At 39.2% G+C, this 24,684-nt stretch overlaps 2 protein-coding genes across 2 annotated transcripts; both read left to right on the forward strand.

Annotated features, from left to right (window-relative positions):
* Positions 1–1,746: 1,746 nt before the first annotated feature.
* On the forward strand, positions 1,747–11,221 carry LOC105442442 (NACHT, LRR and PYD domains-containing protein 6-like). The gene is made up of 5 exons (XM_030978224.1): positions 1,747–1,955; positions 5,681–5,846; positions 6,279–6,568; positions 7,767–9,496; positions 11,020–11,221. Exons 1-5 carry the CDS (start codon positions 1,925–1,927, stop codon positions 11,194–11,196), a joined length of 2,394 nt encoding a protein of 797 aa, XP_030834084.1. The 5' UTR covers positions 1,747–1,924; the 3' UTR covers positions 11,197–11,221.
* Positions 11,222–12,842: 1,621 nt separating this feature from the next.
* Positions 12,843–24,118, forward strand: LOC115921500. Its single transcript, XM_030978995.1, has 2 exons — positions 12,843–13,031; positions 23,515–24,118. The coding sequence occupies exons 1-2, from the start codon at positions 12,861–12,863 to the stop codon at positions 23,716–23,718; spliced, it is 375 nt and encodes a 124-aa protein (XP_030834855.1). The 5' UTR covers positions 12,843–12,860; the 3' UTR covers positions 23,719–24,118.
* Positions 24,119–24,684: the final 566 nt, after the last annotated feature.

The following is a 24,684-nucleotide window of genomic DNA, read 5'->3' on the forward strand; positions in this document are numbered from 1 at the left end:
GAAAGAGAGGGAGAGAGTGAAAGATGGTTAAAGAGATGACAATAGAGAGAGAGAAAACAAAAACAAAAAAAGAGGCAGATAAGCAGTCGGTATATTTAGCATTCTCTAATTAATGTCATCTTCAACCCTTAAAAAAAAAGCATTTTTAAAATGAATTTTATGTACAGAAAATAACTGGTAACTTTCCCACAGATCTTCAAGAAAGGCCGCATAGCCCTTATTTGAGATAAACAGACAACTTCGAAGAAGAATAGGGTTGCAAGCTGACAAGCCATGTCAAGCCAACTTATCGAAAATCTAAGTGTATAACCTAAATTTAAGTTTCATATACTTATCCCCCTTCTCTCCCCCTCTCCCCCCTCTCTCTCTCTCTCTCTCTCTCTCTCTCTCTCTCTCTCTCTCTCTCTCTCTCTCTCTCTCTCTCTCTCTCCAAGTTCCTCTTTCCATCTGTACTTGCTAGAAAACACTCCATCAATCTCTATATATGCACTCTGTACCTATACCCCGCACGCGAATTTTTTTTCCGTACTCGAGAGGGCAAATACCCCATGTGCGCATGCGCGTGGACTTGTGATTTCTCTGCTACTTCCCATACGAAATGTACATGTATTCGCATCTACTGTGCACGATTCGCGTTCTACGAGTAAACGATGGCATAGTAGTCTTCAAACACAGACTCTGATTTGCCAGTTTGACAAAACAATTACGCATATATCGTGCGTAGCAATAGTACTAGTATTCAAGTCTGAGTAGTTGTATGATTCAGACATTTTAGTGCTTACAGAAATGCATCCCAAATTGAATAGCATGGTATAGTAGTCTGCAAGCACAGACGCTAATCGGACAGTTTGACAACATAGTGTCTTGAGTAGTGCTTTATATTCAAATATGTGTAGTTTTATGATTCAGACCCTACTGGTGCGTGTATTGGAAAGGCATCTCAACTTGCAGAGTGGCATAGTAGTCTGCAAGCACAGACGCTAATCTGACAGTTTGACAAAATAGTGTTATTCAAGTCTGAGTAGTTTTATGATTCAGACCCTACTGGTGCGTGTATTGGAAATGCACCTCAACTTATAGAGTGGCATAGTAGTATGCAAGCACAGACTCTCCTTTGACAGTTTGACAGAATAATATCAGACTTGAATAACACTATTTTGTCAAACTGTCAGATTAGCGTCTGTGCTTGCAGACTACTATGCCACTCTGCAAGTTGAGATGCCTTTCCAATACACGCACCAGTAGGGTCTGAATCATAAAACTACACATATTTGAATATAAAGCACTACTCAAGACACTATGTTGTCAAACTGTCCGATTAGCGTCTGTGCTTGCAGACTACTATACCATGCTATTCAATTTGGGATGCATTTCTGTAAGCACTAAAATGTCTGAATCATACAACTACTCAGACTTGAATACTAGTACTATTGCTACGCACGATATATGCGTAATTGTTTTGTCAAACTGGCAAATCAGAGTCTGTGTTTGAAGACTACTATGCCATCGTTTACTCGTAGAACGCGAATCGTGCACAGTAGATGCGAATACATGTACATTTCGTATGGGAAGTAGCAGAGAAATCACAAGTCCACGCGCATGCGCACATGGGGTATTTGCCCTCTCGAGTACGGAAAAAAAATTCGCACCCCGCACGGAGAAACACAAACTCGCAGCCGGGGATTCCCCTTTCATTTCGCACGCACATCAGTTTCTTTTTTCTTTGTGGTAGCCCAGCCCTAGGCTCGCTGTACACTGTACAGTCGCCATTTTCTGCGAGACGAATGTGCACATACAGCCACGCCACCTCGCTTTCGAGTTCGATTCAGTGATTGATCTTGCTAAATTTTAAGATCTTTCTTCAGTTACAGTAGATGTACATTGAAGTCTGTCGACGGAATGCTGCCTTTGTTAGTTTGTAAACATGATCAGACTGAAAGTGAAACGAGACCGAGGTTAGTCAATTTCAGATTTTCAGATACCCGGTAAACTATAGAGTAGGCTCTAGATCTAGTTTGTTCCTTTTTATACTAGATGTAGCTCTAGGCTTATAGCTAGTTAGTAGTTTTAATACTTGTCAATTTAATTGTATGATGCACTAGCTACTACGGTAGACCAAAATTTATGTCTCTTTCGTTTGTTATAGCCTCTGGTTGGGGAGCCGACCCTGCAAATGAGATTCTAACGAACTATAAAGAGACAGAAATTTCGATCTAGATCGCGATGCATGCACACCATGCACCAGCAACATGTGCAACACATATGACATATAGGGCGCGTTTATCGAGGCTTGCCACTAGATATGTACATATCCTACCCCACTATCATACCCCACTATCGAACCCCACTATACGATCGTGATTTGCGGGATGTCACGTTTATCGACTCTTCACGATTCACAATAAAGGCCTTGTTTCTTCACAGCTGCTCCCCGGTGGGGTCACTCCTCCGCAGAGGGTGACGCATATGACCGTTACCACAAATGCAAATACCCCCCTATTGCGGTCAATTTCAAGGACATTTTGTGATATTTAACCCCCTTTTTTACGTCAAAACAAGGACAAAATCGTACCTTGGAATACCCCTATTTATAAGATTGTGAGGACACTTTCGCAAATTTACCCCTATTTTCCCATATTTCAAGGACAAGACTCGGCTCCGAGAATTTTTTTTCCCGGTTTTCTCGATTCCCTTTTCCTGACCCCTATATTTATCAATTTCGAGGACACCTGTGCACCCCTATTTTCTATATTTCGAGGAATATTTTGTCCGCGGACATTGCTTGAAATTGACCCCTTTTTCCGCGATTTTGGTAACGGTCATGCGGTCCGGAAGTCACATTGAGTGACCCCACCGGGAGCTGCTCAGCTCTATTTCTCCGAACCGGAATCTAGCCTGGGAATTCCTATTTGTATGTGAGGTTCAAAACAGCTTTGCGTTTATCGATCTCTCAGAAACGTGATTCTGGCTGTACATGTATGTCACATTCAAAACACACCTGTTTGCGTGTTTAGATATGCCCATATCTAAAGCTCTTTAAAAAAGGCTTTGCGTTTATCACCTTCTAAATTTGCCTGAAAGACGTTTGAGAAACCTGATTCTAGCCAAAAATTTGGTTGATAAACGGAACCATAGTCGATCAAAACTCGGGCCAGCCAGCTACTCCAGTCCAGGGCAGGGAGTCTCCCGCGTCGTAGCTCCCTGTAGCTATTACTATCCTGGCTGTGTTGATTCTCAACATTTCAAAAACCACTGTACAAAGTTCACCGAGTATGATGCAGGTGCCACCCCCCCCCCCCCCCCTCCGATCTACACCTAATTGTTGGCGGGAAAAATTGTCACTGATCTCCCCTACCTAGTTTCTTCTTTCCCTTTCATTCCTCTTTCCCTTCCCCTTCCCCTTCTCATTCTCTCCTCTTTCCCTTTCCCTTCCCTAATTCCTTCTCTCTCTTTTAGGTTTGCAGGGGGGGGGGGGGGCGGAGGCAAGGGGCTTTCAGCCTCCCCCCGATCCACACGTTGTTGGCGGGATTAATTGCAACTGATCTCCCCTTCTTTTCATCCTTTCTTTTTTCTTCCTCTTTTGTTCCTTCCCTTTATTTCTTTCCCTCTCCCTTCTTTTCCTCTCTCCCTTCTTTTCCTCTCTTCCTTCTTTTCCTTTTCTCTCTCTCTGTCTCCTTTTTTGTTGCCGGGGGGAGGGAGGGGGGGGGGGGGGGGCAAGGCCTGCTCTGCCCCCCTGGATCCATGCCTGCCCTGACATGTAGGCTTCTAAATAAGCATTTTTTTGCCTGACAGCCATGACTGTAAAATTGGTAATTTTTCAATGTCCAACAAATGCAAAAAAAGTATAATTTACAAAAAAGTGAGAACAAAAATAGAGATTTGTCACCACCCCCCCGACCCCACCACCTCACGACCCCCCAGGATTGCCGCCCCTGAACACCACCACCATCATCAACAACAACAAAAACAAAACAATAATGATAATATTTGGCGTATAAGTTATATCACTGCGTGTGAACGAAGATATTTAGCTCGTTGTTATGCGCATGCAGGATACCAAACCATGCATACAAGAAGTTTGCATAATTTTTGACTGATAGCTACAGTTTGAGGTGGAGACCTATATAGCGTAGAGACGGTCCTGAGCGACGACGTCGACATCAAAGCCCTAAACGGAGGATTCCTGATGTATGATGTGATCCAAATCCAGGTGGAAAATGCGATTATGATTAAAATTAGTAAAAAGTTGGGCTAAAATTCCTTTGCTAAGAATGGATATGAAACTGCTAAAAAAAATGGATACGATTAAAGTACACTGTCTAGATCTAGCACCTTCTTCAGTGACAATTGATGACACCTACAGTAAATAGCAGTAAAATACAATCTTTTCATTAACTTACCGATGTTAGAAAGAATATTTTGAAAATTAAAATTGTGAGTCTACTGTCAAACTTGCCGATCAGCCATTTCGTATTCATTGTTTGCATTAGGGTGCAATTGTGTGCAGAGTATGTGTATTGTGTTTAATACCTGCCTCTCAACAAGTATTCAGCGCTATAGTGCGCATTAGATATAGCATTGACTCTAGCTGGAGTGATTATAATATCCTGCATTAAAAATGTATCATTTTTTAAATAAAATTTCATTTTATACTTTTTTATGAAATTTATTATTATTAAAAATTAAATAACAACAACAATAAAATACATAAAAAAACAGGAAATACATGAGAATTTATCAAATCAATAGATAACAAAAGGAATAACCTGGCTCTTCCAATTTTGTTTTGGTATTATTATCCCAAATGGTCTAAATAATATATGTAGTGAAACTAATGTTTAAAGCTTATCAACACTAGTGTGGCTAGGGGGAATTAGACCACACAGCGAGGACACTGACAAGTGGCTATCTCATCAACTCAGCTCTCAATTAACATAAGAAATAGAGGATCATGGGGGACCATGCAACAGGCACCGATCGGGGAAGTTTTCTATATAGAGGGAGCAAATAGCTACAAGTAGGACAGTGGGGCTTTAAATATGAAGAATATATGATTTATGGGTAAAAATGTGAATTTTATTACCTTATTTACATTAATTTCCATAAATATACAAATGAGTGAATTTTTCAAAAAACATTAAATTACCATAGTAATCTATACACTTCACTTGACACGTATGCACATTTTCGTGGCAATCAGCCAATCATAGGGGGGGGGGGCTTAGAAGCCTCCCCCCCCCAGGCTATGCAGTTTCAAAATAGCCCGGGCTAGATAGGGTTAAGCTATTTATATAGATATAATAAAATTGAAACTCTCAAGGATCTTTGTTTCATCTGTTTTATGTACATGCTGTAGACAGCTTTGAGTGTGATACAAGTATGTATTGTCATAGCGAGAGCAATATATTCTTGGATCACACAAAAACAAAGCCATACAATATTATTATTGTTATCTATATCAGGCTGACTAGCAACATAACAAAATTTGACTAACCACCTTGGTAAATGATTTTTGATAATCAAGCAATATCGTATCTACAGTTGAAGTTCCCAGATGACAGAGCAACACAAAAACAATATTGATCTGTCATCCGAGGACTGGGCTAAATATATTGAATACACTGATTTATTGTACCACTTGGCAGCCTTATAGAATATAATTCTGAAACTTTGTTTTCAGGTTTTGTCACCCATGTCATATCACCATTTTCCAGAGTACTATATTTCTGTAGAATGAGAAGGACATCTTACACCATGGATGGATTCTGCATTCTCTATCTGCTCCTGATCCTCTTGATGAGATCTGGTGACGTTGAAACCAATCCAGGTCCTAACACTGCAGAAAGGTATGCATACCGGTATACTAGTAGCGCCTTCGGGGGTTAACAATGAAGTTAAAATCTGGTCCCTGTTTCATAAGCCTTGTCATCGATAACAAGTACCAATAACTGTAGTAAGCTACTGAAATGGTATCCACGCTCGCACACAGAAACTTTTTACACGTTTACCAATGGGGATTTCAGCAAAATTTATTTGAAAACACTATTGACCGGTAGGTGGGCATGCAGGCATCTTTTAAAAAACTATTGACTGGTAGGCGGGCCATGGCTAAATCATGACTAGTTTCGACTAATCTGATATCCCAGGCTGTAAAATTGCATGCTCGAGCGCGAAATGTAATACAAATTGTTGAGTATCACATGATAACTTCTCAGCCAATAGGATGCTTTCTAACTAATATCCTATCATACACAATTGATTTATTTTTCATTTTACAGTACTGTCAGTGAAATGGAGTTCCTGAAGCTGGCCCGGGACATTCCTCCATCTTACTACGAGGATGTAGGGATATCTCTAGGGATCCCCTATGCTCAGCTACAGGCAATCCTAAGTGAGAAGTTGAAGAACTTCAAAAATGCCTTAATGGATGTCTTCATGAAATGGAATGTCATGCAGCAACCTCCACACTCAAACAAACGACAGCTTTTGGCAGACAAACTACGAGAGATTGACTTGGGTGACCTATCAGATGAATTACTCAATGGACCTCCAATTCCGAACAGCACAGGTAAACAGATACTAATTCTTGCTTCACCGGAAGACATAGAAAACCGTGCATAAAACTGAAGTACCTGTAAGCATTTACTATAGAGATTCTGAGTGCTCTGTGCTCTCTACATTTGCCACAATTTACAGAAGTGTCAAATTTTATCAGGCCCCATGTACAATGTATGTTTTTATAATTTCCTAATTTAACTTTGTTAATCCTAGATACTTTCTGGACATCTATATAGTACAAGTACTTTGAGTGACAGCAGAATTTAATGTATACACAAAAATTGTCAGCTCACTTTATGTGCACACATTCTACAAACGAATTCTATTCTTTTGCGTCATTCCATTTTGATAACTGTAATTATCCTGATTTTTGCTATTGCGATATCTCAAGAACCACTTGAGTTATGAACTATAAACTTGTTGTTAGCATGTACATCATCAAAGTGGGATTGAGTGATTAGATTTTGGGATATCTAGGTCAAAAGCCAATTAGGGCCATGAGGGTCAAATTAAATTAATTTTTAGGGTTTTAGCCCCATGCATTATTGCAATGTCTCAAAAATGCTTTTGAGACATGAATTTCAAATTTGGTGTTGGTACGTATCCCCATATTGAGATAAACTGATTAAATTTTGGGTTCGGAAGGTCAAAGGTCAGCAAAATGAAATTATATCACCATATAAATAACCACTGTAAGCTGTTTTAGCTGGAAAATTAAAAAAATACATACGGTATGCGTCACCATATAAGGATTAGGGAGACGAGTGATCAGGTGTTGGATTATCAGGTTAAAGGTCATATAGAAAGATCAATCCACGTGTATTTATATATCTATAGGCGTTTTGTTCTCATTACAATATTTAAATATTGATTCAAGCCCTTATCTTAACTGAATTTAGGCAGAGGCATAGGCTGGAGATGCAGTCATATTTGTCTTGTTTTTCAAAATAAGATATGTGATTGTCAGGGAAACTCTGCATTGCTGAAATGTCCTAGGAAAAATTATCTACAAGTATACACAAATTACTCAGATTTTAAATGCACTTATTGAAGTCATATAAATTCAGACCAACATGTAGGACTTTGTTTCTTTGACATGCACCAAGTCGTAGGTCATGCTATTTGCCTCGGGCCTTTTCAATCCTTTGAGATGCATCAAAATATGTTACGTGTAATCATGCGCATATGGATTATCTATGTATTTTTAGGAGGGCCATCAAGACTGCTTGAATCTCAGACCAAACCTCCTTCAGCTGAATCTCAGACCAAACCACTTTCTCCTGAAATGGTTGAGCAGTGTGCAAGGGATTTCAAGTTCAAGTACAGGTCAAGTCTCTGTAAGATCAGAACGGATCCTCTCAATCCTGCTTCCACTGTGCAGTTTAAAGACATGTATACTAATCTCTTCTTACAAGAAGAGCATGGGACAGAGAAGCGAAAGCTAGATTACGATGATATTCTTGATCTCAAAGTCAATGGAGAGTTCCCCAAGCGGATCATGGTTCAGGGAGAGGCAGGGGCTGGAAAAACCACATTTTGTGCTAAGATTGCCTGGGACTGGATTGAAAAGAGGCATTTCAGGGAATTTGTGTGGGTCTTGATTGTTCCTCTACGTGAATTCAAGCAACACACTATTGGCACGATTGCAAAGTCTTATCTGGCCAAGAACAATCCAGCAACGATTTCTCAGATTACTGAGTATATCCGCTCAAATCCTGACAAGATATTCATCGCATTTGATGGGCTTGATGAAGTCAGTGGCAAAATCATGAAGACAGAATCATGTGAATCACAGCCTACTGATCAGATGCAACTTCAGCCATCACAGCCAAGTGCCACCTCCTCAGAGGCATGTGGAAGCTTATCTGAGACTGGTGATATTGAACTCAGAGATATTCTTTGTTCAGATCAACTTGCCTCTTGCCCAGTCTTGGTGACTACTCGCCCATGGAGAGCAGTAGAGGTTAGATCAGATGGTGATCTAGTGAAGCTCTACACATTCATTCATGTTGAGGGTTTCAACAGAGAGAATTTGTCAGTTTACATTCACAAATACTTTCCAAAGAATGATGATAAAGCAAATCAGCTTATCCAGTTCATCAATGATAATGATGTCCTATCTGAGAACATGGCCCACTATCCTATATATGTAGCCATGTTGTGTCTTATGTGGAAAGAATGTGACGAGCAAAAATTAAAGGGAATTAAATCACTGAAAACTTTTGCTCATATATTCAAAGAAATGATTGCCTTTCTAAAAGAACATTATGCTCAGAAAAAGGTGAAGAAAGTAGGCAGCCACCCATTTCTTGCCTATTTGAAACAAATCGATGAGCTCCTTAAACCGATTGCCAAACAGGCACTTTCTGGTCTGCTAGAAAATACCTTGATGTACAGTGAAGATGATTTCCAAATGTGCCCAGATTCCAAGGTCACTGCCTGTCAGGTTGGGATTTTGTCTCAGGAGGACAGAATTATCGCTGACGTGGATACACATGAGAGGAATTCTCATGTGCAATTGCCAGTCTTCTTCCCTCACAAACTGTTTCAGGAGTACATGGCTGGAGTCCATCTTGCTTTCCTGTATGAATCAGATCGTAATGAATTCAACAGGCTGATTAAGCGAGTAGTGATGCCGAGGAAGGAGGAGTTTAGGTATCTCCTGTACTTCACTGTGTCACAGAACAAAAATATCGCAACCAATGTAATGCACGCTTTGCTTCTGGAACTATACATGGACAGAGCGGAATCAGGGGAACTGACAGATGTAGATTTCATTGTTGATGTAGCCTTTGAGAGTCAGGACCCAGATGCAGCAGCCTTGTTGAAGGACAGTGTCGATTCATCAGAGGGGATTGAGCTGAACATATTCACATTCATGTACCGGTACCCGACAGCACACACTGTAGCTGGTTATGCGTACATTGGACTACATGTGGTAAGTTTGATCATAGTTTGATAAACAAAATTAGTTCATCCATTTTTGTACAAGTTCATACTTTACGTCTTTTGCAATTTTCTTACAGTATTATACAACAGTATAATGAAGGGGGTTTGAACAGTGACAATTTGGAAAATAGAACTGCAATCAGAGAATGATATACATTGATGCCCATATTTCTATTTGTTTGAGCAGATATATCAATTAGATGATCCCATGTACACAACACGCAAATTGAGCACATGTTGAAGTCATTTAGGAATTTTCCTGAAAAAGTATGGTTTTCGAGAGCAATTGTTCTCAAAGTCGGTCAGTGGTAGGGTGCATTTTTTTTTGCGGAAAAGGGAATATCTTGGAAGTATCACTAATTCTAAATCCAAAAAAGGGTTCTGATCAAGACAGGCATACAATGGAGCTATGACATAAACACATCCATAATTTCCAGGACTTTAGAGGGTGCTATTCATATCATGCATGACTATTAATTGATATGTGATATGTTTTTACAGACGTGTATCAATCAGATATGATTATTTATGTCTGGGGACCGACCTTTAAAGTCAACATCCAAAAGAAAAGAAAACAGACCCGAAACAGTCTTGACGGTCAATTCAGTGCACACGATGGGATCGTAAAGAATATGCATGCAAAATCTGAAACGAATTGAACAGAGAAAGGGACCTCATTACGAATAACAAGCACTGTGCAAAACGAATGGGATTTGGGTCGAAGAGGAATAAGAAAAAGAATTCAGAACACGCAAATTTACATGGCATTGACGAGGTCGTCAATGCAATTACATTCAAGCTATGTATTGACACGTGCATATGATATACACAGTGCACCTATACCTTTTAGATGAGATAAAATTTGGAGAAAGGGAATTTCATCAATAGTTTGCACATTTTCATCCCTTCCGAAAAAAGTATCTCTTGCCTAGGGTCAATTCTTGGTTTACAAATGTTTAACAGGGCACAAAGGAATCTGTAACTGTTTGATATCCTTGGCCCTGTGTAAAATTGGTGTTATTGATATATTACAACTCTTAATATAATATGCACATGATAGCTGTTGACTGAATACATGCGCTCATGCAGGTCGTATCAACTTTTTACTTCTTTTCTCCTTTGCGAGCCTAGATTTTTGCTCCGTATCCACCCTTTTAAATTTGTGATCGTGTTCCTATTAATATTTATAAATGATAAAGGTATGAGGCACCAGATGGTGGGATCTTAAATAATCTTCTTTGAAACCTGTTGTTAGACTCATACTGTCCTTTAATTTTGTTTAAGGCTCCTCTGTTTAGTACATGGTTAACTAAAATGAGATATTCCTAATGTTGCACAAATAGGAATTTGATATGAAATGTCATGGCAATAGTTCTTTAGCCTGCACCCTTATTCATTTCCTTTTCCCTCTTACTCTCTCTAGTTCTGGCAGCACATATAGGATATGCCTAACATCTAAGTGAACATCTATATTCTGTATCACATCAGTAATCACTTTTTCATTTTATTAAGGTTGCGCTCTGTATTGAAGTAGATAGTGGACCTACTATGTCACTTGATGTGGCAGAGATAATATGCTCCATTCCATCCTTGAAGGAAGTTTATCTTGACAGTGCATTGCATCATTGTTTTTTTGAAACACTTGCAAGGAAAGGAAAAGAAGCAAAGGTAAGCGGTCAATGCTTGTAATGTATGTGTGAGTGTTTAATTTCATTTCATTTCATTTCATTCCATTACCATCTCTTCCCTTTTCTATTTTCTTATCTTCATTTTACTTTTCTTTTAATAATTCCTTTAAATGTCTCATATTGTACATGCTGAATTTTTGACAGAAGGATATATCAATGTTCTTTTCATTAAGGCTACCACACAGTGTTAACAAAAGCCTTCAATTGGGAATATTTACCTTGGAAACCTACAGTGTGGGTGGGGAGCACCATGTGGTAAGCTTATACGACTAGAATGCTCTGATAAAATCCTGGCACCTAGATCGACGATTACAGAAAATCACAAAATCTTGTTTTCTGCCGAAATTATACATGCAATTCTCAAAATATGAACTCTTGGAGGCACGGCTTCATGGCTGCTGCCAGCCAATCTCCCGAGGGGTGGGTTGCAAGAGGCAGCAGCAAAAAAGTTCATGGCGTCATGATTATGTCCCTGTGTAGGATGCTAAATTTCCATTGCGTGTCATGTGTTTTGCTGCCGGTATTTTCACAGCTCATAGCACAGGGGGATTAGCTGAAACCATATGGGATTAAAGAGAAGACATGTAGGAAGATCACAACATACTTAATGAAAGGGTTCAACACATTTGATGACAAAATAAGCAGCATTTGGAGTCAGAACTGAGATATATGTCCTCACTTGATTGATCTCTCATTATACACAGCCTTTGCCAATACAAGTCAAAGTGCTATAAGCATGAGGCCTACATGTACATGGGTAATATAATCTGCCGCTCGTAAAAGTTGACCACATCAAACTTGGGTACTTTGACCGCAGCCCTTAAACAAAGTCTAGCTGCACAAGTTTCATCCACCAGTACATACATGTACATGTACTTTACACAACTCAGAATGACTTGCCTGCCTGATATAGCATTCACCAATGCCAGCACCAACACAAAATAAATGCACTCATGCAAAGAGTTCAATTGGAATCCCTATAGGGTGTTCTCCAAATGAGTAATAGAGAAAGGAGGGAAACAATTTGTCATTGACCAGAGAAGCCAGGGGGGGGGGGGCACCTTTGCACATTTTTTTTTAAATTAAGGAAAGGATTAATCTTATGGTCATGTCCAGAAATGGAGCTTTATTAATGGAATAAAAATAGAAAGCACATGTAGTGAAACATTGGGTAGATAAAAATATTATACCCATATTTGTGATCAATACAAAATCTTTTTTTAAGTTTCATCCAATGTATAGAAAAAGCAGGAGGGAGAGTCATTCCTGTCTTGATATTGGACTTTCTAGTGCCTTTTTGTGGTGGTCACATTCACACTTGCATAGTCCATACGACTTGGGATTAAGAATGGTATAACATGTTTTGGTATGCACTGAAAGTCAGATACATGTATTTTTTAGATGCTGCTTGTAAGTATCGGCTTGCATGGTGATGTAGATTTACAGTAGGCTTGTGGGTGCACCATGTGAGAGAGAGGGAGGATTGACGAGTCCTAACAAATTTCTTTCAAACTCAAATTAGTAATCTTTGCTAAGAATGTGAATATCAATACAGCTGTGTTATGCATGCAGTTTGTGATAAATATAAGAATGCAATGCGAAATTAAAACTAGAAAATACAATATTTGTGTTTATAGATGAGTTGCTTAACTATCTCGACAAACAATGCAGGTCGAGACTCTCACGTTCTATGTCCAGTGTCCCACACCATCCTCATCACATCAGCTGGCAGAAGCACTGTGTTCTATGCCAAACTTGACTGACCTGGCACTCTTTGGAGTGGGTCTCACTGAGGAGTTCCACTCTGCATTGAAAGCAAAGGCCTCATTCATACAGGTATGTGTATACTAATGTAAGTGTCATGGAAAGGGTCATGGAAAGGGTCATGGAAAGGGTCATGGAAAGGGTCATGGAAAGGGTCATGGAAAGGGTCATTGGAAAAAAAGAAAGAGTAATAATGATGATATGATTGAATTGTATTGATAACAATGCATCGTAGCCTGAACAGCCAAATTGGGCAATGTTTTACAAATGTAAAATACTGTATATAAAAAACAGTCATAGCAAATTACATCAAATATTAATGAACGGAATGTTAATTAGTCAATTGTATAAGATTATTTTTAACTTTAAAATTCTTATTTGATCTCCCTAAACCATTTTAGATCTATATACATGTACAAAGGAGATAAAAGAAAGTGAAGAAGAACATAATGATGGTGTAGAGTACAGAAAGAAGAAAAAAAGAGGATCGTAAGATTAAGAATAAAATGAAGAGGAAGAAGAAGAGAAAGAGAAGAAGCAGAGGAAAAAGTAGAAGAGGAGGGAGAAGAGGAGGAGGAAGGAGAAGAAGAATTAGGGATAGGAAGAAGAGATGAAGGGTAGTGCAAATTCAATAGTAACAGTATCATAAGGTATCTATATCCAACCATTACACATTGTTACAAACTACAAATGATAGAGGTGAAACTATGTAGAAAATAAAAACTAATATGACAAATTGCACAAATGAAAGATATACTCTAGGCAATAGCTACTCTAAGTAAAAGGTTATACTGGTTTATCCAGACTATAAAAAGGGGAATTATTTAAGTCATAATAGTTTTAAATTCGAGAAAGATGAGTAGTATAGCTAAAACGTTGGAATAGAAGAAGAAAGAGGGAAAAGAGAATTAGTGCAGCAGCTTAGCAAGAAAATTGTGCACTTTTTGAGAAAAGCATGAAACTTCTAGCATAGTTTGCTTTCACCATAAGATTTATTTTCAGATGTGGAGGGAAGTCAGATTTGACCTCTGATGACCCTGAGAGGTCAAATCCAAAATGGCCGCCAGTCCACATGGTCTAATGTACAAACACGCTTAACTTTTGAACCAAATAGTCCAGAAAAAATGTTTAAGGTGTCATTTCCAACTAAATTGGGGATGCCAATTCATTTGGTAATACTTTTGAGATTGCCAGAACTCAGGGTGTTGCATTTAGGTCAAGGTCAAGATCAAAATTGACTAAAAATAGCAAGTTTTGAATGGTTTAAAAAGGTTAAATCTCATTTATTTGTCATTTATTCTCCCCTATGTTCTCAAATCTCTTTAGGAATTGTTCCCCGGCATAGTCCCCCACCTTAATCCCTTTCAGTTAGTTTATTTCACAATTTGATTTGACCTCTGATGACCCTGAGAGGTCAAATCCAAAATGGCCGTCAGTCTGCAAGGTCTTATGTACAAACGCGGTAACTTTTGAACCAAATAGTCCAGAAAACGTTTAAGGTGTCATTTCCAACTAACTTGGGAATGCCAATTCATTTGGTAATACTTTTGAGATTGCCAGAACTCAGGGTGTTGCATTTAGGTCAAGGTCAAGATCAAAATTGACCAAAAAAATAGCAAGTTTTGAATGGTTACAAAAAAATTCCCATTCATTTGTCATTTATTCTCCCCTATGTTCTCAAATTTCTTAAGGAATGGTTCCCCTGTATAGTCCCCCACCTTAATCCCTTTCAGTTAGTTTATTTCACAATTTGATTTGACCTCAGATGACCCTGAGAGGTCAAATCCAAAATGGCTGCCAGTCCGCATGGTATAATGTACAAACGCTGTAACTTTTGAACCAAATAGTCCAGAAAAACGTTTGAGGTGTCATTTTCAACTAACTTGGGGATGCCAATTCATTAAATAAAACTTTTGAGATCGCCAGAACTCAGGGATTTGCAATAAGGTCAAGGTCAAGGTCATATTAGGCCAAAAAAGTGTTGTAGTTTTTTTGTTGTCATTATTTTTAAAAATAATATTTAAAAAAACATGTACCACCACTTTGAATATCCAGGGCCAAATTATATAGCGCTGCTTATCGGCCGGTTCTCTGCTTACGTATGAGTTTCTACATTATAGTACTGCTAACCGTAAGCACACAAAAAAGCGCTGCTTATCGGCCGGTTCTCTGCTTACGTATGAGTTTCTACATTATAGTACTGCTAACCGTAAGCACACAAAAAAGCGCTGCTTATCGGCCGGTTCTCTGCTTACGTATGAGTTTCTACATTATAGCACTGCTAACCGTAAGCACACAAAAAAGCATTATAACCTTATGCTGCTTACTGGGCGAAAATGAATTTTGTAACAATGCAAATCCATTGTGAACGCGCAAGGTGGACGCCTTGTTTTCTTGCTAACCTGCTTAAGCAATTTTTACTGCTACAGTTATAGCATGAAAATTTGCTTACCGGTAAGCAGCTTTCTGAAGTTGGGCCCAGAAGACCAAAAAAGCTATTCCAAGTACGACCTAAAATCTGTTCATTACCACACAGCACTCAAAATACACAGGGGAGATGGGGGAGATGGGCGATTCGCCCCCGTGAGCTCCATAATCGCCCCCGTCAGGTTGCTCACGGGAGCGATTGCAAAATTCAAAATCGCCCCCGTGGAATTATAAAATAAAGATTATCTTTTCTGAAATAACATTAACACAATATTGAGTATCAATTTTCAAACCTTAAACCAATCAAATGGAACTTAGATGGCGCTTTCTCTCCCATCTCTATGAGTATTACCGATACAAACAACAGAAGCTCGCAGTGCAGCTATTGCGGTCGTCAGCAGTGGCTATACTCACCGGTAGTACCGGTGTGCACGCTGATGCCCATATCTGCTGGAGCTGGAGACGATCACGCGCAAGGACTGAAACATGGAGAAGTTTTTTGTTGTGAAAAGTGTGAATCCTCTAAATCTGGTTATTCTAAAAGATCAGCAAATAATGTAACTCGACCAGTAAATCAATATTGAGAAGAAGATCACCAAAGATATTGCAGGGGCGGATCTAGGCGGTTTAGGGGGTTTACCCCACCCCCTCCCCCCCTCCCCCTTGGGCTGCCAAGTGAAAATGTGATGTGCATAGAAAAATGCTATCATGTGTCCAGACCAAATCTAACAGTCCCCAGAACAAGAGCACAGTTCAGTGTATGGGAGAGGGGTCCAAAGAGGCAGCCACCTACTTGTTTCGTTTTTCCAGCCCAAGTCAGATGGCTCTGGCATCTCGGGATTCTTGGCCAAAATCTGGTTCCATTAACAGTTGGCCTGGTAGCAAGTGCGCTTGATGTGCTGCTTGATTGCTGCCGGGTTGGAGGAAAGTTCTCCAGGTTTCTAGACTTCTGTGCGAAGAGCTGTTTCCTGGCATCATTCACTATCATGCTCTCACTGATTCGGTCGTATAAGCACCTCAAATCGCTCTGGCAGTAACATTGATCCTTCACTGAGGCTCACTTGGCAAGGAGTTCACTGAAGGAATCATTCACCTCTGGGAAAGACTTCTAAGTTTCCCAGGCGGTTTTCTTTCCTCTGAATGCAGAAACAGTGTCACACCTGGTGAACGCATGAAAGAATGAGAGAGTCATACGTTGTGTCGGACTCATGGTAGCAACTATTTTGTTCAAAGCTATGTACCGAAAGCTTGATCTGACACCAAAAGCGATCCACAGCATTAGGAGCTGTCTTGCTGAATGAAGCTTGGCCAGTACAACCGCATCAGTACCAACAGTAGGTATGGTTACCCTTTTACACCCTTTTTGCACAGCATCTGCCACATGCAGAAGTAGACGAGTGTCAGCCTATCCCGGTGTGAGCATGCAGCCAGGCCTGCCAAGTGTGACTCAGCAGGAGAGCAGAGTACTCCACTTCCACCTGTTGCATACGGTTTCTTGCCCTGTGGTAGAGGATGATGAACTTCTTTGCGTGACAGAAAAGCAAACAATTATGTTTTGTTCTCATTGACTCGAAGGAAGTCCTTCCAGCTTTTTGGCAGCACAGTAGAAGGAGCCACCCATTTCCTGGTGCCCTTTCCCCTTTCCGGCCTTATTGAGGCTTTCAGGCTAGCAGGTAAGTATACACACTAGCCGAGGTCGATGCGGATGCTTTTCCCGAGCTGAGCAAAGATGTATGTGGCAAACACTCTTTCTCCATACTCTTGAAATGTTCTTGATGTTCCAGGATTGAGCATTTGAACCACAGCTTCACCATCAATAATTATTGCTTGGGCCACAGGAGCACTATTGTTTTCGAGCAGATTTGATACCAGGCAGGGAAGTAGATCTGCTTTAACTCCTAACCGCATTTTCCTCCAGTTAACAAAGCTGGCAGGGCTGCCTGGTTTTTATGGGAGAAGAAATTGTCCATATCTCCATCCCGTGTCTGACACGAGATGCACGTCGAAATGATAACTTTGGCCGGCTGCCGACTAAAAAGTGGCAACTTGTTCGTATGAAGTGTTTGTGTGACAGGTGTCATACACTGCTCTAGCCTTTCTGTCACAAACTTTGTGTACTCTGCTCCTCACCTAGGGTCTCAATCCTTCTCCCCGTTTCAGTCGCTTGGGTGTTCATGATATGTCGCTTGTGCCAATGACAAGCAGGTCTTGACTTTGTTCTAGAAATGGATTCCCCATCTCTTTCAGTACTGTCAGAAGTTCCTTAAAATCCCTCAGGAATGCTTTCTGCACTCCAGGCTGCTGGTCTTGGTGATGTTGTCTAGTGTTCACAGAAACGTTATTTTGCTTTATGGCCTGTTCCTCAAACTATGTAGTGATCCTTTAAATTACTTAGAACCAAATAAAACACAAAGTAACTTAAAGAACAACTTACCAGTATTATTGAGGAGTAATGGAAAGGGGCAGTTTTCCTGACTTGAATTGGGGTTTTTGCCGTTTTTTTAGCTGCCCACTGACCATGCTATGCATATGTTCAGTTACAAGACAAATAATGGTGTGGTGCTATAATTAGTGAAATAAACTTGACTTTCTTGACTATTTGGTTCAAAAGTTAAGCGTGTTTGTACAATTAGACCATCGGACTGGCGGCCATTTTGGATTTGACCTCTCAGGGTTATCAGAGGTCAAATAAAATTGTGAAATAAACTAACTGAAAGGGATTAAGGTGGGGGACTATACAGGGAAACCATTCCTTAAGAAATTTGAGAACATAGGGGAGAATAAATGACAAATGAGTGGGAATTTTTTTGTAACCATTCAAAACTTGCTATTTTCTAGTCAATTTTGACCTTGACCTTGACCTAAATGCAAAACCCTGAGTTCTGGCGATCTCAAAAGTTTTACCAAATGAATTGGCATCCCCAAGTTAGTTGGAAATGACACCTTAAACGTTTTTCTTGACTATTTGGTTCAAAAGTTAAGCGTGTTTGTACATAATACACCATGCGGACTGGCGGCCATTTCGGATTTGACCTCTCAGGGTCATCAGAGGCCAAACCTGACTTCCCTCCACATCTGAAAATAAATCTTATGGTTTAAACTAACTATGCTAGAAGTTTCATGCTTTTCTCAAAAAGTGCACAATTTTCATTATATGGGGAGCTTATACGCTGTACTAGAATTGTTCAAAAACAAAGGAGAAATGCAAGATGAAGAAGGAGGTGGAGAAGTACTGTAGAATCGGTAGAAGAAGAGGAGACAACTGTGACATTGGCCATGGAAGATAATTGCATTCATTAACAAAACAAAACTAGATGGAATTCGACTGCGCGCAGTCGAAAATGATGCCTCCGTCATAGAGCAATTTTACAAACCGAAACGGAAGAAATTTTTCAAATTCAAGTTCAATTGTAATCCATTAACATGTTCTCAGAATATCGTGATTACAAGCAATTTCTCATAAACATATATGACCCTTTGATCTTTGACCTCATGACCCTAAAATCTACTCAGTTCATTGGCTCTGCAAGATTTCCTGAGTTAAATAGTAATCCATCTGTCAGTTCTAATGAGAATGCGTCCACAAGCTATTTTTGCATACATAATGAGCCCATGACCTTTGATCTTATGAACCATTCATTGGCTCTGCAAGATACATAAATGATCTAAGTTTGGCAGGAATCCATCAATCTGTTCTAATGATAATACGATCACAAGCTATTTTTGCATACATAATGAGCCGCATGACCTTGACCTTTACCTCATGACCCCAAAATCTAATCAGTTCATCAGCTCTGCAAGTAACATACATGACCAAAGTTTGGCAGGAATCCATCAATCGGTTGTTCAGATAACGCGATCACGAGCTGTTTTTGCATACATAATGTGCGCTGTGACCTTTGACCTCGTGACCCCAAAATCTAATCAGTTCATTGGCTTTGCAAGATACATACATGACCAAAGTTTGGCAGGAATCCATCAATCGGTTCTTCAGATAACGCGATCACAAGCTGTTTTTGCATACATAATGAGCCCTGTGACCTTTGACCTTTGACCTCGTGACCCCAAAATCTAATCAGTTCATCAGCTCTGCAAGATACATACATGACCAAAGTTTGGCAGGAATCCATCAATCGGTTGTTCAGATAACGCGATCACAAGCTGTTTTTGCATACATAATGAGCCCTGTGACCTTTGACCTTTGACCTACGTGCTCCAAAATGTAATCAGATTGTTTTCCTATAGTGATACACACTATCACTAAGTTTGAAGTTTAAATCTCCAGTGGTTCTTGAGATATCATGATAACAATCTCAATGTATGGAATTTCATAAGTTGACCTCTGTGACCCTTGACCTTTGACATACGTGCTCCAAAATCTAATCAGATCGTCTTCCTATGGTGATACATACTATCCTTAAGTTTGAAGTTTAAATCTCAAATGGTTCTTGAGAAATCGCGCTAACAAACTCAATACAAGGAATTTAATAAGTTGACCTCTGTGACCTGTGACCTTTGACCTACGTACTCCAAAATCTAATCAGATCGTCTTCCTATGGTGATAAATACTATTCCCGAGTCTTAAGTTTAAATCTTAAATGGTTCTTGAGATATTGTGATAACGGTCAAACGGGACGGACGGACGGACGTACGGACGGACGGACGTACGGACGTACAGACGTACGGACGGACAACCCGAAAACATGATGCCTCCGGCACCACCTTCGGTGGCGGAGGCATAAAAATGGTTAACACAGTTTTCTGACGTTGATACAGAAGATGTAGTGTTTCCATTTTTCAAGATTCAAAGATTAGACTCAAATATAGAAATAAAAAAGTATGGATATCAAACATAATCTAAATACAAACTTGATTTCATTACATACATGTAGTCTTTATCAGTAATATAAACCATAGGTTGTATAATTGCATTCAAGTATTGCACTTATGGGAAATCATCTTAAAGGTAAAGGCCAGTTATGGTCATGCGATTGCATTGAGCAAGAAACGTTGTGGAATCGATCAGAAAAGGTTGATCAACTAGCATCTAGCATCTGCAAGGTTCTGGAATCATCAAAATGATAAAAAATTTGGCCCATGATTCTTCGTAAAGCTACAAGCACTATACACAGATATGGGACTACCCTATATCTCTCACAGACCATGAGAGAAACAAATTTACCAAATATATGAATTAGTAGGCGGTTTCCCGGCAAATTTTTTATCATCGTGTATTAGTCAAAACATATTCTTTCACATAATTAGTAATGAGAGCTTCCATTTCATTTTTTGAAATTGGGGCGTTTCCAATACTGGTCTTTACCTTTAAATGTTGTCTCATTGTACTTAAAGTTCTGGAATGTAAAACAGTCAGATCCCTACTATAATATTGGCAATATTGATGAACATCTGTTTTTGTATTAACTAGAATTGTGGATGCGTATAAGTGGGGGTATGGGGCTGTTTTTCACTCTGTTTTTTAGTATGTCTAAGAACTCTTTTTTGAGAAATCTGGGGTAAGACCTTTTGCGCTCGTGTTTGCATATCTAAGTAGGTAAGAGCCTTCAGGGAAGATGTGTACCGAGCACCAACGCTGATGCGGAGCGATAATAAATACATAAATTATTATTATTTGTTGTTATCATTATTATTATTATTATTATTTATAATATTACATTCCACTCATGACGGCGTTTAGTCAACCTGTTTGAAACGTTGAGCCACTCCCGCCACCCATCCTCTCCCGCCACCCATCCTCTCCAATCGGCGCTATAGTTCTCCTTAGAATTATCCTTAGGACTATAAGCTAAGAATGATAACCAACAGTCTTTTTCAAGACTACACCAACAGTCCTGTTCAGGACTACACACCCTCAAGAAAGATTACAGAGAGTCCTTTTCAGGACTCCTCAATCCTTCCTCTCTCTCACATGGTGCATCCGCAAGCCTACTGTAGTACAGTTTTTGTTTACCAGCAAATATCTTTACAATTAAAAGTTCAATATCGGACACAAGTGTACAAGTGTACTGAATAACGAATATTGTTTCTTATATACAACAATATACCTCCGCCAAGGCGGTTTCTGTCCAGTCTCACAATATCATACCAGTAATCATTAATTTTAGCAACTGAGTTTGGGATGGCATCACATAGTCTAGTTTCACAAAGAGTGAGAATATCTAATTTACTGGAGGTCAACATATGTTCAATTTCTTCAAAGTTCTTCAATAGACTACAAACATTTAGATGACCTATTTTAATACCACTGTAAGATTTCAATCGTTTAAAATCAACAGCATCTGGGTCAGTGTATGAGAAATGGGAGTTCTTTGAAGGCGCAAACATCACAAATCCAGTCACTATCTGATTCAAAGGCACTTTGGTGCAATTTATTACAACTAAGATGGCACCATAAGGAAAAAATTACACATAATCATGCGTTTTGGTTATTCCTTGCTGTTCTTTCACATATGATGCACGGATAACGGATAGGCATTTTAATTAATATACCATAAAAACATTACAATGCAATTTATCATGACTAAACCAAGGCGATCAATGTCCCTCATGTTTTGGATGATCACCTGCTTTCTCTCCGTGGCAGTCATGGTATATGTTTGACATTTACATTAATACATTGACATGGTAAGTTCATAGTAGTCGAACACGTCTTACTTTAGAATTAAACAGATTAATGGAGTGGGGGATAAAGGATCTTCGGAAACGTGTACGTTCATTTCTTGGTGTGCACAGGTATATTTCAGATCTGTTATAATTGAAGTGCTCATTTAGTGGGTGCGAGGAGTCATGCATTATTTGTTTTACTTTAGAAAGGGCATTTTTCTTGTACAGATCTTATATGGATGGTAGATGGGCTCCTGTGATACGTTTTGCTGCCTTTCTGGGACGTTCAAGCAGTTTCTAGGCAGCAATTTTGGCGTTTGCATAATAGCAAATTAAGTTCAAGGCTAGGACACTCTAAATTAGGGACTTAAAGAACAGTTCTATCAACTTACTATCTACTCTTCAGTTTTTCATTACCCTAACAAAGTATAATCTCTGGTTGGCTTTCTTTTGGATTTCTGCAACAAAATGTTCTTAATCCAATCAAGTGACATTGAGACAGTAGTATCTAATTATCAATACTCTGTAACTTGTTCAACAGAAGAACCATTTATCAAAATCGGGTATGATCAAAGGGGGTTTCAATGAAAATCAATTATCATCGCTTTTGTTTTAGTTAAGTTTAGTTTCAGGAAGTGCTCATTGCACCATCTTACAAACTCATCTACAGCTTTAGCGTATGGGTCTACAACTTCAGAAAGGTAACCTATGATAACAGTATCATCCGCATATTTGATGATACACTCTCTTACATTACATAGACTCTTCTGTAGAGGGAAAAGAGCGCAGGGGAGATGACACAGCCCTGGGGCGCCCCTGTATTCATAATTCTTAGACAGGATAAGGCGTTACCTAAGACCACTCTCTGGCTGCCAATGTAATGTCGCGGCTGCCAGAGTAACGTCACATGGTCAGATTGTCCAATCGGTGACAAAATGTTCATGTTGTTATAAAACTGACTAAAATTAGAAATAATTTTGTCTAGTGTGCGTGTGCCCCTTGTTGGTTGGTGCATGATTTGTCTGTACCGCCGGTCATACAAGAAAGGGGTAACTTCGAGTTGATTAAAATCACCTATTCCGATGAATCCCGAATTTGGGTGATTTGTAGTGAGACGGTCCAGGTTAAATTGAATGCGGTCCATCAACCGTTCTGTGACTGCATTGTCTGGATGAGGATGATATATCACGGCGCAGAATAAGCATAAGCGTGAAACGACCTAGATCATAGGGGGACGTGGGCCTTAGAAGCCCCCCCCCCCCCTCCAGACTCTGCACTTTCAAACTAGCCCAGGCTAGATCTGTATAAATATCTTTGTTAATAATGTGAATATCAATACAGCTGTGTTGTGCATGCAGTTGGTGATAAATATGTGAATGCAATGAGAGACCAATTATCCTTTATATAATAATTAAATAAAATGAAATGAAATGAAATTAGAACTAGTGAATAAAATATATGCATGTATTGACGTGCTGCTTTATTATATTCACAAACAATGCAGGTCCAGACTCTCAGGCTTAATGTGAAATGTCCCACACCAGCCTCGTCACATCACCTTGTAGAAGCACTGTGTGCTATGCCAAACCTGACTGAGCTGATACTTGGAAGTGATGTCAATGAGGAGGTCTACTGTACATTGAAAGCAAAGACATCATCCATACAGGTACGTGTATATTACAGTAAATGTCATGGAGAAGTTCATTGAATGAAAGAAAGTGCAGTCACAATTATATGGTGCACATGCATGTATTGGTAATTTGGTATATGTTTTTTTTTAATTTTAAAAACGTTTGAATGCCATATTCTTCATACGTCAGAATAGTCATTAAACATGGAATGAAAGCAAACTGTGCACGTTCTGATTCAATTGAAATTGAAGCGTGTATAGGATTAACATTAGTTTGATTAATAATCAATACTAAGCGTGTCCAATTTTGATTGATGGGGAAAATATTTCATGTATTCTTTTAAAGGCTTGAATTTACCAAAACTCTACCATAGCCAAAAAACTCCTAACGTAGGATTCTTATGCACATGAAATCAGAGTTTTGAATATGTTGGAAGCCTTTTAAGCCCCACTGTACTACTTGTAGCTAATTGCTCCCTCTACACTGCGTCCCAGAAAAAACGAAACCGAGAATTATCGATGTTTTATCATAACTTAGTCACTTTTATAATTAATAAATGACACATATTTGGAAAGCTTAGACCCTCCTCTTTCATTTGATGCAACTCATATGATGCATATTTCACGCATGAGTGAATAAAATCAATTTGAAGAGAGGAAACCAAAAAGTTATTTGGCGGACCGCAGTATCTTAATTTCGAAGGAAAATTCACATTTCTAGAAAGTTCAGTTTCTGCTCTTTCATATCACACCTTAATCAGGAAAAATGAGCAAGGAATGACAAAGTTATGTTTGTTTAAAGTAGTGCTTGCATTTCATAATTTTATCAAACAAATTCGTTTTCACTGGCTGCCTGCTGTAGCAAAAAGCAGAATTGACTTAACTCCGTTTCGTTGACAATCAGCCATGCATGAAGTCTTTCATCTACCATTATGTCACCCAAAGTTCTGCAAAAATCTTTAAGGTTGAAGGAAGCAGACTACAACAAATAAAAAGAATAATTATAATTTTGAGTGAGCTAATTCCACTATAATTTTGCAGTTG

Source organism: Strongylocentrotus purpuratus, unplaced genomic scaffold (genome assembly GCF_000002235.5).
Source record: "Strongylocentrotus purpuratus isolate Spur 01 unplaced genomic scaffold, Spur_5.0 spur5_scaffold_1, whole genome shotgun sequence".
Taxonomy (NCBI): domain Eukaryota; kingdom Metazoa; phylum Echinodermata; class Echinoidea; order Camarodonta; family Strongylocentrotidae; genus Strongylocentrotus; species Strongylocentrotus purpuratus.